The following is a 17,210-nucleotide window of genomic DNA, read 5'->3' as shown; positions in this document are numbered from 1 at the left end:
ACTTGCAAGGAGATGACCCACCATGAAACATAACCTGTTTCCAAAACGTCTGAAAAAGTTCCTATTATGGAAGATGAAGATATGGAACCCCAGGTATTTAAACCAGAAGGTTTAAATAGGCTGAAGAAAAAGCCATAATGTCACCTGAGATGTCAGTGTAATAGCTCCATAGTCCAGCTAGTTGGTAGCTAGTACCTACATAAGTACCTACATAGGTAGCTAGTAAATAGCAATATCTCCTGAATAAGTGTCGAACAATTAAAGCAAAACTGAGAAGAATGATAGCAGAGAGAAAGACCCACAATATGGAGTGTATATTTGTCCCAGATCCTGCCTTTCTTGGCCAAGGTGTAAGGCTTAGGGACCATATAGGAAGGATAATGGTCCTGCTAGAGATTGGGGTGGGTGGAGGACTCCTAACTTCCCCTTGGGCTTACATGTGAGTCCTTCCTCTCTCCTTTACCATATGGTAAAGTTTATTTATATAAATAAAACTTTTCGGTTTTGAAGCCTTGTGAATCTGCATGCTTGTAAGGGAAGTTGCTAACTATTCTTAGGGAAATGCTGGATTTTCATATTCCCAGGCTGCTCCTGGGTAGGGCCATTGATCCATGTAAGTGAGAGATGTTTCCCATATCTGAACTCCCTGTTTCAGGAGAGAGTTTCTGACTTGAGTCACTTGCATATTTATATAAAGGTAACCAACAGAGTACTGTATGTTAGGTGCTAGACAGTTATTGCTACTATGATTCAGAGTAGGGGATGCTTATTGACCTAGCCATGAAGAATTAAAAGAATTGTTAAATGGCGAGGAGAAGAAGTAGAAGTAAAGGAACTCCTACTTCATTATTCCTCTGAATTTTCTTTTTAGAAATCATAAATTTTCTATAATGAAAAACATTTTAAAAATAAGGAATCCTTGATTTATATTTACAGAGGGATGTTTTGCAGGTCATTGTAATGGTAACTTAAACATAAGTGTGAAGGGTCTCCATTTCTAGGGGCAGCAAACACAAAAGGAAATCCCACTGCACTCACTGTAGCTTTGGTTGCAGATGATATTCAACTTAGTACATTGCAACTAGAAGTTTTCGTGGTCTTAAATTGCAATTGGGAGTTTAAGTGAAAGGATTTGCCATGATTTCACCAGGGGACATTCATGGTAAGTGTAGTATTTTGTGGTTATCTGGGCCAGGTGCCAGGAGCTGTGCTGTATAGGTATGCAGCAGCTTGCTGAGTTCCTGTGGTCTATGTCTGAGCCTCTGTCTACTGGATAACGATGGCTGTCGTAATGTCACTGGGTGTGGGAAGGGATAGGACGGTATTAAGCTGAAGGGCTGTGGTTTAGGAGGCTAGGAGAGGAATTTTATTCACTAGATTTGGTTTGGCAGAATCATTTTAATAGTTTCTAAAGTCTGATATGTTAACATTGTCTGTTAGATCTATGGCCCTTTTGTTTATTATCCATTTTGCAATGGCAACTGAATTTTGAAATGCAAAACGTTGCCTTTTTTTGGGTTCTTCAAAGCGACTTTTTGTTTTATATAATACTTTAAAAAACCCCCTCAATTTCTTTGTTTCTTCTTATGATGGTATTTTAATGTTCATCTTCTTTTAACTGGGGTAAAATTAGATGGAAAAATACTGCTGGGATAAGGTAATGGTTTTGTTGAGGACTTACTTGATAGTGTGGGTTAGGAAAACTCATAGAAATTAGAGATAGCAAAACCTTTTAGTTTAGCCATTGTCAATTGGCACTTGTCCAAGCTCTTAGAGAAACCCAGCAACAAGGCTGAAAGGAATTTAATAACTTTGGCCTTTTCTTAGTAACTTTTTTGCTAGGGTTTTCTTAGACATTTGTGATAGAAAGGAATATGAAATGGCATATTCCTAATGTGTGGGTGGGCCAGTAGGACATTTTGTGGGCTGGTGGTTTTTGCTTTTTAAACCTTTTTGTTTTGCTGTATTAGAACATTTAAAAAACCTAAAATATGATTGGTCTGTATATTAAAGAATGTACAGTACCACGTGACTGGCTGATACAGTCAGGTTAGTTGAATATGTAGTTAGCTCATATGGAGAAAAATATCTGAACCTGGGAAATATGTACCAAAAGCCATTTGACTCAGAAATGTATATAGATGTAGATAGGCATTATGAATGAGAAAAAACACAACATGCCCACTTATCACTAAAGAAATTACAAAACATTGTTCCCTTGTTTAGCAAGGCCAAATGAAACATTTGAAATATGTTGATTATTATTTAATGAACTATGTGATTTCTAACAGTTATAGTAAATCTTTCAGAAATCTAAGTGGAAGGAAACTAGAGGAGGGATGTGACCTCATCACCTTGCCTTCAGGTAGTAATAACTCCCCTTCCCCAGCACTTTATAGTTCACAAAACACTTTAATTCCTGTAAGGTGAGTAGTGTAGGTATGATTATCCTCATTTACAGATAGGAAAACTCACTTAAAATTTATTCTTTATCCTGCCCCTGTCACCACCACTGTCAGCACCTGTATCAGCATCCTCTGCCTCTTCCTCCTCATACTTGCAGTGAGTGCAAGCTCGCAGAAGAAGAGCTTGGAGCCTAATACTTTTATTCATTTACAAATACAGGTGTTTTATACACCTTTCCAGTAATATTGTCAGTGTAGGTAATTGTCCCAGAACTATTTCTATCTGACCCCTGTTGAAAAATATGACAAGAATGAGATAATGAGAATAATACTACCTTATATTGATAATACTATTTTACAGTCTATAAAGTATCTTCTCACCACAGTCTGTGATGTGTTTTATAATATTCCCATTTTACAGATGACGAAACTGAGGCCCAGAGAAGGTACCTTCCCAATAGTCTCTCTGTATCCAAGTCCTGTGTTCCTTCTGCTATATCACCCTGCCTCCCTTAAACCATACTTGATAACTTGAGAATCCGTTTTTTAAAAAAAATTCACAAAAGAGTTTCTATAAACAGCCCTTTATATTATTGACACGTTTTTTTTTTTGTTTGTTTTTTTAAAGCAATTTGGGTTAAGTAACTTGCTCAAGGTTACACGGCCAGTTATTTCTGGGTGTGGTGCTAAGTATCTGAGGCTGGATTTGATCCCCAGGTCATTCCAACATTGGGGCCGGTGCTCTTACTTGCTGAGCCACCTGGCCACCCCTAAGCAATTGGGGTTAAGTAACTTGCTCAAGGTTACACAGCCAGGTGTTTCTGGGTGGATGCTAAGTGTCTGAGCCCAGACTCGATCCCCAAGTCATCCCGACTCTGGGGCCGGTGCTCTTACTCGCTGTACCACCTGGCCACCCCAATTATTAACATGTTTGATCTGAAGATGACACCAAGCTAGAAAGAATAATTGATATATTGAATGTTATAATTAAAAAAGATCTGGATAGATTTAAACATTGGGTCAGATGTAGTATGATGGAACTTAATGGGGGCAGATGTAAAGTTGGGTACTAGTACAAGATGGGGAGAAGTTCATTTGGAAAAAAAAATTTAGGAATTAAAGTGGATTGTAAGATCAGTGAGTCAGATTTTGTAACCAAAAAAGTGGTAGGTTGCATTAAGAGAATCTTGTCTTGGAATAGGGAAGGCATTGTAAAAGTTTTGCAGTCCTTTGCCTTGGTTGGACCACATTTAGAATAAGTGTCATGTTCAGTTCTGAGTGCCATATTTTAGCAAAGATGTTGCTGAGTTGCAGGAGGATCATCATACAGTGAAGGCCTGGAGGCCATGCTGTAGGAGTACTGGGTTTTCGAGAAGAAGGGACTGGGGGCAGAATAGCCTAAGTGCTTTCAGGTAGTTGAAGAGGTTTTTGGTGAAAAGGGGACTGAACTTCTTCTGCTTATCTCCAGAAGGCAAGATTAAGAGCATTGTTGGAAGCTGTAGACACCTGATAGAAGGCACAACTAAATAGTTAGAGCCAATCCAGAGAGGACTGAGTGACCACCCAAGGGAGAGGCCTTCTCTGCTCTGGATTGAGTGAGGGCTGAATGGCAGCTTGTTACACATGTAGAGGAGATTCTTGTGAATGTGTGGGGAGGACTTGGTGGCTTTGAAGTCCCTTGTTCTTTTAGATCTGTTCTCCCTTTGTTGCTAAAGAGGTTTGTTTTTTTTTTCTAGTTTCTCTTTTAAAAAAAAGTTTCTTGTCATAATTGGTGAATACCTGTTATACTGTGTGCTTGGAACTCTGGGAAATACAAAGAAGGGTAAGGTCTGCCCCCAAGGATCTTATAGGTGCACACACATGGACAACTAGCAAAACAAGAGAGACATTAAGTCCTTTGCGATTACAAGGAGAAGATGATCACACGTTAAACAGTCTGGGGCTGGGGTGGGTGGAGTTTGAATGAAATTGAAGAAGTAAGATCTGTAATCCATAGCTTGCTTTGTTTTTTAAATATAAAATATGATCAATCTGTATTTTTCAAAGCTATTTTGGCCCTTTTTTCTTCCTTCCTGTTCTTTTTAACTTTTTTTTTAAAAGGATGCCTCAATGATCATCTTTTTCTTTCTTTTCTTTTTTCCTTTCCTATTCCCTCACTTAATTCCCTCCACTGGAGAAAGTGAAATTTCCCAACTCCATTGGGAAAAAAAAGAAAAAAAGAGCCCTTTTAACAAATAGACAAAGTCAGGCAGAACAGATTCTCTTATTGGCTGTGTCCAAAAATGTATGTCTTATTCTGCATCTTGAATCAATTACCTCTCTTTCAAGAGGTGGGTTGCAGCCTTCATCATCAGCCCTCTAGAATGATGATTGATCATCGCATTGTTTGCAGTTCAAAGTCTTTCAAGAGATGTTTTTCTGTATAGTGTTATTGTTATTGTGTGAATTGTTCTCTTGGTTCTGCTCATTTCTGTATCAGTTTACAAAGATAATAATGGCAATAATAATGGGAAATGCTTTATATAGCACTTACTGTGTGCTAGGCATTGTGCTAAGTGCTTTACAAATATTATCTTATTTGATGCTCACAACAACCACATTTCACAAATGAGGGAACTGAGGCAAACAAAGGTTAAGTGACTTTACCATGTCACACAGTGTCTGAGATGGAATCTGAACTCAGGTCTTCCTGACACCAGGCCTGGCACTCTGTGCACTGTGGTGCCACTTCCCTGCCCCTAGGCCTTCCCAGACGACCATCCATTTCATCATTTCTTCAGTGCGATAGTATTCAATTAAATTCTTATACTATCATTTGTTTATCCATTCTCTAACTAAGGGGAAAGACTTCAGGGATTCCCTTAGTCTCCATTTCTTTGCTACTTCAAAAAGATGTGCTATAAAGATATTTGTCTTTTGGGCTTCTTTTTAGGGAGAGTATTCTAGATGGAAAGGACAACAGTAAACAAAATCTTAGAGGCAGAAAACTTCAAGTGTCAAGGAAATGGCTTATGGACTAATTATATACCTGGGGCATGAGAACGTGAGAGACTAAATGTTTATGGACAACCTTGAATGCCAAACTAAAGAGTTTGCCCTGAAAGCAGTGAGACCATGGAAGATTTTTAAGCAGAAAAGTTATGGAATTACTGAATTCATTTCAACAAGCATTCATTGAGTACCTTTTGACATCTGGGATCTTAGCTCAGTAAACTTAACCTTTTTGTTCTAGGTCTTGTTTATCATATCCTTAATCACCTTTTTTTGTTATTTGTAGAATACTTAAAAGTTCTTTGTTGTTGTACAACACAGTAATGTTTTTATAAATCATTTTTACTTAGGTCCTTGATATCAGTCCAGGTTAACAAAATGGGTTACTGTATTTGTTTTTCTATTTGTTCATACTAACTACAAAGCTTACTTTGGAAATATCCAATTAATTTTTTAACATAACAATTTATTGTTTTCACATCAGACCAAAGAGCATGGCCATTCTCTCTGATCTAGAAGTGAAGGACCTTAGTTAGCATTCAGCACACATGATATAGCCCTTTGAATGATCACGTGAATTAAGTGACCAGGCTGGAATGAAAGGGGGGTTGGAGGTAGAGCAGCAGCAGACAGGTTATACAGCACCCCTTAAAATACCTAGGGCAGACTTCTCTCTTGGTTTCCTGTGTTAAAAGGTCGCTTATGTTCTCTAGCACACTTCTGGGTCATGGGCCGCATCAGGCTTTCTTCATCATCTCAGCTGACCTTCTGAGCACCTGATGACCACACCCATCCTTCCTCTTCCAGGAGTAGTTGTCTTAGGGCATTTTTACCTTGTGTTGCAGCTTCTTAATCTGAAGAGCACTTTTCCTGGGCTCAGGATCTCTAAGCCCTTCAGCATCCCCTCCTCTTGTCTTTTAACATGTTGCTTTTGACACTTATAAAAGGTGCATTGAAATTCCATCTTCAATACCATTTCATTTGATAAGCATTAAACACTTAATGTGTGTAGAGTACAGTGTGTAGAATACAGATGCTGGGGTGGGAGTGGAGGTAGAATAGAAAAGGTTAGTTAGAGATGGGACTTGACTTTCTGGCTCTCACAGTCCCGTAGGACCATAAGATGTAAACATAGTAACTATAGTACACAGTAATACCTAAGTTTGTTAAAGAGAGGTTCATAACATCAAAGGTCCTTTGAGGGGGAAAAGGTAGTTACTGGGTGGAATGGGGAGTGTGACATTTGAGATGGGATTTAAAGGATGAGTAGAAATTAAACAGGGAAGTGTGTAAAGGAGGACATTGCATATATAAGGAACAGCATGGCACTGCTTTCTTAGCTGTGGATCCTAGTATGTGCAGAGCCACTCTCATAGAATACAACTTCTGACCTCAAGGAACTTCGGATCTTTTCAGGGAGATAAGACTAAAACACACCAAAAAAGCGGGCCTCCAGAAATGGGGAGCAATAAAAACAAAGGTAATGCCATCAGAAGGCTTCCTGGAAGAGATTGCATTTGTGCTGAGCTTTAAAGGATGAGTAGAATTTGGATAGATGGAGAGGCAGTCCATGCAAGGGGAGAAGCTAGAACATGGCACAGACACAGAGGTGAACATGGGCATGGGGTTGCTAGACAGCATGGCATTCAGTTCAGTGTTCATTTATGACATGGCACTCAGTGATAATGAGGGTGAGATTTGGAGATTCTTTTAATTTATTTTGTATTTCATATATTAGTTTTATCAACCTAGAAAATTGAGTTCAGTAAACATTGTACAAAACTGTACAAATGCACTGTGCTAAGAGATACAAAAAGAGACAAACCAGTAGGTAGCTGTCACCAGAGTTCATAATCTTGTAGGGGGAGGAAGAAACGCTTACAAATAACTGTACTAAAGGAATGTAGTAACTGCATAGGAGAGGTCCAGAAAGATTCAAAAGGAGGTAGATGAATAGGGGAGGGGAACACAGGAGGTTTCCCAGCATCAGTGGTGCCCTTGAGCTAGGGGCTGGAAGAAAGGGAAAGATTTCTGCAGGTGAGATGGAGGGTAAGGGCAGGAAATCAGGCATGGTGTTTGTGGAGGCTAGAGTGGGCAGGGTGAGGACATCAGTGAACAGTGTGAGTAGGCAATTTGGCTGGAATGTAGAATGGGTAAAGGGAAATATGATGTAACCAGGCTTGGAAAGCCTTTGGAAGGCCTTTATTGTCAGTTTGTATTTTATGTGGTGGATCCTAGGAAAGCACTGAAGGCTTTTGAGCAGAAGATCCAGATAATCAAACTTCTGCCTTAAAAAGATCATTTAGGCATTGGAAAGAAGGATAGATTGGAGGAGGGGGGACACCAGTTAAAAGGCTATGCTAATAGTATCCAGTGCTTAGCTGTGCTATAAGAGTGATCCTCAGTAGCTTCCAAAAGTATCTTACTTTGTTTTGTGTTTTTTTTTATATTTGCGCATAGTATTCAGTATTTGTCAGTTTAACTCTCTTTTGTCTCAGGCTAATTTCATATAGACTATGGGTCTAATTTTGTTTTCCTAATTTATAGAACCAGTAAAATATTTTCTCAGATTGAGCATATTCATGTTTTTATGTGTTATAGTAGTTTAATATGGACTTTGTGGTAGATTTGTATTTTAAAAATGGTCTTTGGATTAATGAATACTTTCAAGTTTTTATTTGATGAAATTTAGGTTTCTAAAAATGTTAACCAATTAGATGCATACTTTACAGTCATGCTTTATTTTTAAAGTTTTTATTAATTATCTTTCTTTTTATGTCATATTTATTTCCAGATTATCCCCCACCCCAAACCTTGAAAGCTCTCATATTTAAAAAAAAGAGAGAATGGGACAAAAAGGCAGTTAAGCAAGACTAACCAACACATCTACTGAATCTGAAAATATATGCAGTAACTCCCCACCCATTGTTGCTACCAGACCTGTTGAGAAGGGGGAGAGGCAGTCTCATCTCTTCAGAAATGAGCTTGGCTGTTATGATGACAAAGCATTCTCAGTGCAAACTTTTAGTTTTACATTTCTTCTATCGTCTCTTTATCTTTAAGATTCAAATAAAGAATTTGAGAATGGGGCTAGTAGATTGATTCTATCCATTGATTCAGAAAGTCCAGCAAACAGTATCAAAATAAATTTTAGAGGGTATCAGCTGCTAGTACTTAGAAAATTTTATCCAGTCTTATATTTAGAAGACTTCAGAAGAGTTGGATTTAATCTGAGTTTCAAATGCAAACTGAGTTGCATTTAATTTTTTGGTATTGCTTCTTGATTTGGCTCTTTTGGGAGACTGGGCTTTTGAATTCAAATGATGAATTGAAACAAATCTAATTTCTGTCTGTTAGTTCCAGTATAGCAGTGTATAAGTACTTATCAGTATCTTTTTGGATAATTGATGGTCCCTCAGTGCTTCAGGAATGGCTGTTTGAGGCCTTTCTATTTCAGGAACACTTATCTAGAATTTCACCAAGTCAGGAGCAATGGTTCAGTGGTTAATGCTTGGAAAGCCTCGCCTGACTTAAGGGTGACGCAGGGAGAGGAGTTAACTGTCTCATTGCTTAGAACAGAGCTATTTCTGGCTTGCATTCTTACCTGTTGCACAAGACTTTTACCACAAGGGGAATGATAGCACTTAGTATCCACCTGCCTGTCAGCTCATTTGACATATAATCTCGTTATATCCTAATTTTGTTCTCATACTCTACCTCTGTGACTGATAAAGTTATTCTTTACAATCTGTCTTACTGTTGTTTATAAATGAATACTTCAGTGGTCCTGCTTCATATACTAATGCCTTGTGGTGAGGCTGAAAATTCTGAAAAGCAGTGATTCTGGAAGTCAACTTGGAATTTTGTTAAGGAATTAACTAAAAATGCCCATGCCCTTTGACTCAGAGATCGAACTGTTAGCCATATACCCCAAGGAAGTCAAAGATAGAAGGAAAGATCTCATATACACAAAAATATTTATGGCAGTGCTTTTTATAGTAGCAAAGAACTGGAACATAGATGCCCTTTGAGTGGGGAATGGCTAAACAAATTGTGGTACATGAATATAATGGAATATTACTGCACTGTAAGAAATTACAGCTGTGAAAAATACAGAAGCTTGGGCAGACCTATATGAACTCTGATACAAATTGCCAGAAGCAGGACCAGAAAAACAGTATATACTGTGGTATTTAATAATGTAAATAGGAAGAACAACAACAGAATCTTGAATACTGTGTAATTAGAATAACCTGATTCCAAAGGAGAGAAGTGATATAGGGCATCGCTCCTTTCATTGTACAGCTGGGGACAAAGTGTGTGGAATGTTGCTTATACTGTCAGTCTTGGTTGATGTGTTAGTTTTGTTGAATTGATTTTTTCTTCTTTTTTATATTTTTGGCATTCTCTCTGGGAGTGGGGAGGGATATATTTAGAAATGAAGGTAACACAAAAATAAAAGATATAAATAAAAATTAAATGCTACTTCAGCTACAGTAACGCAGCTTCAGAAGTGTTAATACTTTTGCCACCTTTTCCCCCCTGCTTTCCAAAAGCATTTATTATATGAACCACTCATTTGGTATTAAGCGTACATTGCCTTGTAGTGTTAGTTATTATTTTGTGTGTATCTTTTTTCTCCCAAATTAGATCATACATTCCCTGAGTACAAAGAATATCTTTGTATTCCCCACAGTATCTTGCTCAGAGCATAAATATTTGATAAATATCTTTTATTATCATTTGTATTGTTCTCATTTTTTCCAGATCGAAGTGGTCTAGAAGACTACTTGCTATCCTACTGCTATTATTCTGTATTTAATATTCTGCAGACTTTTACATTAGATAGATTAAATTATGCTTTTTGTAACTGAATGATACAGTTGGGCTGTAAGCTTATCTTTTATAGACCCAGTGAAAGCGTGTTTGAGCAGTAGCAGACAGGATGACAGAGATGACACGTTTGGTCTTCATATGGTTTTAATTTTTTCTGTCCATTCCATGAGTTAGGAGATTCCAAGTATTCAGTGTGGTGTCACTTTTAGAAGCTGCTTTTCAGCAATGCTTATGGAGCAGAGTTGGTCCAAGCAGTCAGAGGCATTATTTCTTCCTGTATTGATGTTCTGGTGCCAGGTCAGTGAATTTTTTTTTTAATTCTCAAGGATTTATTGCGATTTATATTTGTGGCATGGTGATTTGTGATCTTTTAATTTATCAAGATAGCAAACTTTTGGTATATAATTCTACCCACTTGATTATATCTTTCTAGGTACCTGGATGCTACAGCTTTGTAGCTAGTGGCAGGACGTTGCAATTTCTACCATTTCACTTATTGCCATATTTCATAGCATGGTCTTCATCTTTGTTACCATTATAATTACCATCATCATTCTCAGTCTAATTCTTTTCTTTTTTTTCGTATCTTGATGAACCTCAGATAGAATTAGTCTTAATACAAGTCTCTGTCTTGCTATTATTCTTTTATATTGAATGAATTTAAGGGTTTATGATAAAGATGACTAAAATAACTTAGTTTTGTAGTTGAATTGAAAGTATTAGGATATCATCTGATCCTGTCTCACCTTACCAAAAGCTGTGCAACAGAGATGATATGTCCCTCATCCTGTTTCCACATTATTTTGATCATCTCTGTTAGAGCTCTTCATTTTAAAAACTTTTTGTTCCATATATTGCAGAGATCCTGGATATTTGGTATTTTTACATCTATTAAGGACATTGTTCTTAGGTTTACATAACTTTTTTATTTAGACAGTGTGGGCAGCAGTTTAGTCTGTGATAGTGGTCTTGTTCCAGTGTAGTTTATTGGTTGAGTTCTCTAGGATATTTTGGAAGCCCATATTTATAATATGGGGATTTGTCATCTGTCAGTCCATGCAAATGAGTTTCTGATGTATAATTATTCTAACCACCAGCTCATCTCTTCCTAGATTTTCAGTAGATATTAAATTCTTAAAGCCTTGCATAATCTGCTAAGTATAAGTTCTTTAGGATAAGCCTTCTGTAACTTCGAGTGGCAACTATTTGGTCTTGAATTCCCATCATAAACCCCTATTCCATTTTATGTTGCCAATTCTTCTGAAACATGCTATTTTTAGAAATAGAAACTTTTAAGAAAAGGCATTAATTTATAAATAGGCAACAGTGATGAATAATCCACTTTGAATATTTAATTCACTGAAATACTAGGTGTTCTAAATAGTCTTTCATTTTCAGTGATAATCTTAGAGCCAAACAGGTATGGAATTGGAAGGGACTTTAGAAATCTTCTATTCCAGTAACCTCCCCAGGGCTTAAATCCTCTTTGGTAATCTCCCCCATTAGATTGTGAGCTCCTGGAGGGCAGGGGTTGTCTTTTGCCTCTTTGTATCCCCATTAATAAATGTTTATGGTGTTACATCTCATATTTGTATGGCACTTTACCTATAATACCTCATTTGATCCTCTCAGTCTCATAAGGTGGTTGCTGGTCTCAAAGCAGTAAGTGACTTGCTAGTAAACCCTACCCTTCTGAGGTGATATGTGAACTTGACTCTTCCTGATTTGAATCCAGTGTTCTCTTTCCAGAACTGTGCTGACAGATGATCATCCAGCCTTTGGTCAAACCCTTTCAGAAACAGGGTGTTCACAGTCATATGAGTTATTCATTTAATTGTGGTAGAGCACTGTCATAAAAGTCTTCATTTTATACTGATCTGAAATTTGCCTTGCCTTTGTTTTTCCCTACTTTTTTTCTAGTTCTCCCCTCTGCGGTCAAGTAGAACTGAGTCTAAATGTGACAGTTTTTCACATTTTATGGAATATTTGATCCTATTAATGTCAAGTGATAGCATAATTGAACCAAGTACAACTGAAATAGTCCATGATATCCTAAAATCTGTCTGTGTGAAAGGGTAATAGGTGTTAGGACCTTAGAGACCTGTTATTTTGTGTCTGTTGGACCTGAGGGTTCAGAAATAATTGGCAAAGTCAGCCCAGTTGGAGAGACTGCTAGAGAGAAACGTGAAGGCGACAATCCTCGCTCAACCACCTGGAGAATATAGAGGGGACTTGCTAGCAGCAAGTGAAATCAGAAAGTTTGCACTGTGCATAAAATTCCCCAGATTTGTTGAATTGCCCAAGTAAAGATGTTTCATAGTAGCTGTTTGTCATATAGTAGGATGGAAATACAGAAAACTGAATGAGAAGGAAAACATAATTATTTGAAATTGCTTAGGTTTAGGGGAGTTGTGCTTTTCCCCTCTTTTCCTTCCTAACTTCCTAGTCTTCCTTTGGCTTGATACTGTAGTCTTATAATTAAAAAGGTTGGCAGATTATAATAGAGTGACTATAATAGTTGTACAGCAGCTGTGAGATTTCTCCTATTTGGCTTCTAAGTTGATATTTATGTGGGGGGGGGATTGAGAGTGGGGAGGTGATTTTTGGTATTGGTTTTTTTCCATCTTTAGAGTTGGAAAAGGAACCCTCAGTTCATCTGGTCCAGCTCCTGTTTGAAACGTGGATCTCTTTCACAATATCCCCAACAAGTAGTTGTCTAGGCTGTGCTTTGATAGCTCTAGTGCCAGTGAGCTCTCTTTCCTTAGGCCTCATATCCTGTGTTTTTGGACAGCTCCAATTGTTAGGTCTTTTTGTATGTCTATATATAATTTATAATACATACATACATATACACACATGTAGATAGAGACAGAGCATGTGCAGGAGTAAGCACCAAGATCTGTTGCCCTGTGATTTCTAGCATGTTGGTCTTAGTTCTCCTCTTTGGGACCCAAGACAATTAAGCCTTAACCATCACCAAGACTAGCTAAACAGTATTGGTTCCTAAAGCCTGTCTCCATGTGGTATGGCTTATCTTTTTCTTACTTTTCAGATTGCTTTTCTCTGAATTTATTTCAGTTTGTCAGTGACCCTTCAGAAATGTATTGTAATACCTAGAAATGAGCATGGTTCTCCATATTTGATCTGACTAGACCAGAGTACAAAAGGGATTATAAACTCAATCTCTTAGGGCACTACCTTTCTTAGAAGCTAATTAGCTTTTTTCTAGCTACCTTGCCACATTGATGACCTTGAAGGCCATTATAACCTGGATCTTTTAAACAGAGTAGCCATATTTCCATTACTTTATGTTTTTGGAGTTGACATTCTTTAACCTAAGTGCAAGACTCCATCTGTCCCTATTAGACATTACCTTAGGTTGGCCTGTCCATGTAGTCTTAGTTTTGGATTCTGTCATTTAGTACATGACTCTACCTTCCACCTTAATGCTGTCTACAAATTCAATAAACATGCCACGTATCTTTAGTTAAAGTACTAATGAAGATGTTGACCACAGTAGGACTGAAAGCAGAATCCTGTGTGACCTCACTAAAGATCTCCTTCCTGGTTGACCATTGTTTATTAATCATTACCCTTCAGGTTTAGTCATTTGACTATTTCTTAATTTACCTAAGCAGATTGTATCCAAACTACATATCTTCTCCATCTTTTCCACTAAGATATCATGAGAGACTATGTCATTGCCTTGCTGAATGAAACCCAGGTATCTACATCTATAGCATTTCTCTATCTTTCAGTCTAGGAATCCTGTCAAAAAAGGAAGTGTTTGGCATGACATAATAAATCCATCATTGTTCCTGATACCACTTTCTTTTCTTTAGAGGTTAGAACCATACATATAATAATATCTTTTAGAATTTTCCCACGAAATTTACTAGGCTACAGTTTATTCTTCTTTGAAAAATATGCCCTTCTCTAGTCTTGTAGCACCTTTTTGTTACTCTTCAGAGATCCTAGACAATGATTCTGTAGTTACATCTGACAGTTCTTTCAGTACTTTTACATATAATTTCTCTGGGTCACATGAATTGAATTTAGAGCAATCAAGTGAGATATATATATATCTTTATATGTCTATATATAGATATGTATATAGAGATATATATATATTTTTACTATCAACAATATTTAGATTTCATAGGATCATAGATCTAGAGCTAGAAGGCATTTCAACAGGAGCTGCTAGGTGGTGCACTGAATAGAGCACTGGTCCTGGAGGCCTGAGGATGACCTGAGTTCAAATGTGGCCTCAGACACTTGAGACACTTTCTAGGTGTGTGACCCTGGGCAAGTCACTTCGCCTCAGTTGCCTTGCCTTCACCCCTCCAAAAAAAAAAAAATAGGTGTCTCAAAGTCTTCTAATCCAACCTCCTCATTTTATAGATGAGGAAACAGCTGCAGAAAGTAGTTGAGTAATTCAACTTTCTTCCTGTCAAATGTTATAATCACATCTATTTCAGCCTGCCTTCCTTTGCTTTTCTTTTTCTTCTTCTTGCCCCTATTATATTTTTGTTTGTTTGCAAACAACAACCCATTCTGGGCTTTAGCCTTCTGAACTCTATTCTTGTAGGACCCTGTCAGACTTTTATTTTTATCCTCAGCCCTTGTTTTGTAAACTGTAAGTACTACATAATTCTGACTGGCTGTTACTAAATGAGGGGAGTAGCTTTGTGTAGTGGAAAGAGTCAAGAAACCTGATTTCTAGTCCTTGTTTCTCATTAGTTATGTCAGTGAGCATTTATTAAGCACCAGCTGTGTGTCAGACACTGTGCTAAGCGCTAAGGGTACAAGAGGCAAAAGGTAGTCCCTGCCCTCAGAGAGCTTAGAGTATAATAATGGAGCTAGCAAGTAAAACAACATGTACGAATGATGTATTTGCAAGGTAAAAAGGAAATAATTAACAGAGGAAAGGAACTAGATCAAAAGGAATTAGGAAAAGAAGGTGGGATTTTAGTTGGGACTTGAAGGAAGCCAAGAGGTATGGAGAAGGGGAGGAAGAGCATTCCAGGCATAGGGGACAGCCAAAGATGGAGTGTTGTCCTGTTGGAGGAACAGAAAGGAGGGCAGGGTCATTGGATCAAAAAGTACGTGGTGAGGAGGAAGGTAGAAGAAGACAACAATAAGTTATGGGCTTTGAATGCCAAACAATATTGTGTCTGTTCCTGAGGTGATAGGGAGCCACTGCCATTCATTAATTGGGGGAGGGGAGAGTATGACATGATTGGACCTGTGTTTTAGGAAAATCGCTTTAGTGGTGGGATGGAGGATGGTTGGCGTGAGAAGAAACTTGAGGTAGGTAGACTCACCAGCAGGCTATTGCAGTGCTCCAAGAATGAGGTGACAAGGTCTGCACCCTTGTGGTAACAGGGTCAGAGGAGAGGAAGTGGCATATTCAACAGATGTTGTAAAGGTGAAATCAATAGATTTGGATATGGGGGATGAGAGATAGGAAGGAATCAGTGATGACCTAGGTAGTGAGTCTACACAGGTTATTTAACTTTTCTGAGTTTCTTTCCTCTTTAAAATGAAGGGATTGAACTCAGTGATTTCCAAGGACCTTTTCAACATTCTGAAATCCTTTACATTTTGAAGGTTCTCAAATTTAATGCTTCTTTTAGTTGGTTGTATTTGTTTATATTTCCTTTGGGAGAAACCTACCAGCAATGCAGTTGATATTTTACTAGAATAGCCTGTCATCTTGTATAAAATTATTCTTTTAGATGTTATAGAAATTTCTTTAATAAATTCTAATTAATAAATTTAATGAATTCTATTTTGTAAATAGAGATTCAGTGCCTATTTACCAAGATTCAGTGTCCCTGACAAGAAATCAAAAATGTTGACATGAATTCTACTTGGGGTGATCAGTCTGTCTCCCAAAATTTCTGTATTTTTTATGTACATACACATGCACACACACGTATTTGGAAAATATTTAACCATTTATATGACACATATGACCATTAATTGTATGATATACTGGGCAAACTTAAGATGACTTTTGTTTGCATACGACTGTCTATTTTCAATGTCTTCGTGGGCTGTAAACAAATTATTTAGGATTCTTTTAAAAATATTATTTTTAACATTTATTAAAAAAAATTGAGTTCTGAATTTTCTCCCTTCCTCCTATCCCTCCCCCCACCCATTGAGAAGGCAAGAAATGGGATAGCAATTTTACATATGAAACCATGTGAAACATATTTCTATCTTAACTATGTTGCCAAAAAAAAAAGCAAGGAAAAAAAGTGAAAAAAATTCTTTTTCAATTTGCACTCAGACTCTATGAGTTCTTTCTCTGATAGCATTTTTCATCATGAGTCTTTCAGAATTGTCTTGGATCATTGTATTGATAGAATAGCAAAGTCATTCACAGTTGATTGCCATGCTGTATTATTACTCTTACTATGTACTATGTTCTCCTGGTTCTACTTACCTCACTTTGTATCAATTCTTAGAATCCTGCTATTTATTTCTTATAGTAAAGTAGCATTCTATCACACAATCATATACAGCGGCTTGTTCAGCCATTTTCCAGTTGATGGGCATTCCTTCAATTTCCAGTTCTTTGCCACCCCAAAAAGAGCTGCTACAAATATTTTTGTACATACATGTCTTTTTCCTTTTTCTTTGATCTCTTTGGAATACAGGTGTATTTCTGAGTCAGAGTATGCATGGTTTTATAGCCCTTTGGGCATAGTTCCAAATTTCTGTCTAGAATGTTTGGATCAGTTCATCACTCCACCATTCCAGTTCCATCTTTTCCACATTCGTTCCAGCATTTGTCATTTTCCTTTTCTGTCATATTAGCCAGTCTAATAGGTGTAAGGTGATACCTCAGAGGTGTTTTAATTTGCATTTCTCTGATCAGTAGTGATTTAGAATATTTTTCATATGAATAAGAGGATAGCTTTGATTTCTTCTGAAAACTGCCTGTTCACATCCTTTAACCATTTA

General features: G+C 37.4%; 1 protein-coding gene across 5 annotated transcripts in view; it reads left to right on the top strand.

The window, feature by feature from the left end:
• The window catches only part of SNAP47 (synaptosome associated protein 47), a 74,044-nt gene that overhangs the window by 29,015 nt on the left and 27,819 nt on the right, over positions 1-17,210 (top strand). The window contains exon 5 of one of the 5 annotated variants that reach the window (XM_069095897.1): positions 8,191-8,460. The exons of the other annotated variants lie outside the window; for them this stretch is intronic. Within the exon in view, the coding sequence (XP_068951998.1) occupies positions 8,191-8,214 (24 nt within the window). The 3' untranslated portion in view covers positions 8,215-8,460. Of the gene's footprint in view, positions 1-8,190; positions 8,461-17,210 lie in introns of those variants that run through there. 5 annotated transcript variants of the gene reach the window in all.

This window comes from Petaurus breviceps, unplaced genomic scaffold (assembly GCF_028583685.1).
Source record: "Petaurus breviceps papuanus isolate PSGF00001 unplaced genomic scaffold, PetGlider_PUasm1.0 227, whole genome shotgun sequence".
Lineage (NCBI taxonomy): Eukaryota > Metazoa > Chordata > Mammalia > Diprotodontia > Petauridae > Petaurus > Petaurus breviceps.
The sequence above is the reverse complement of the archived record's forward strand: the minus strand, read 5'-3'. Positions and strand labels throughout refer to the sequence as shown.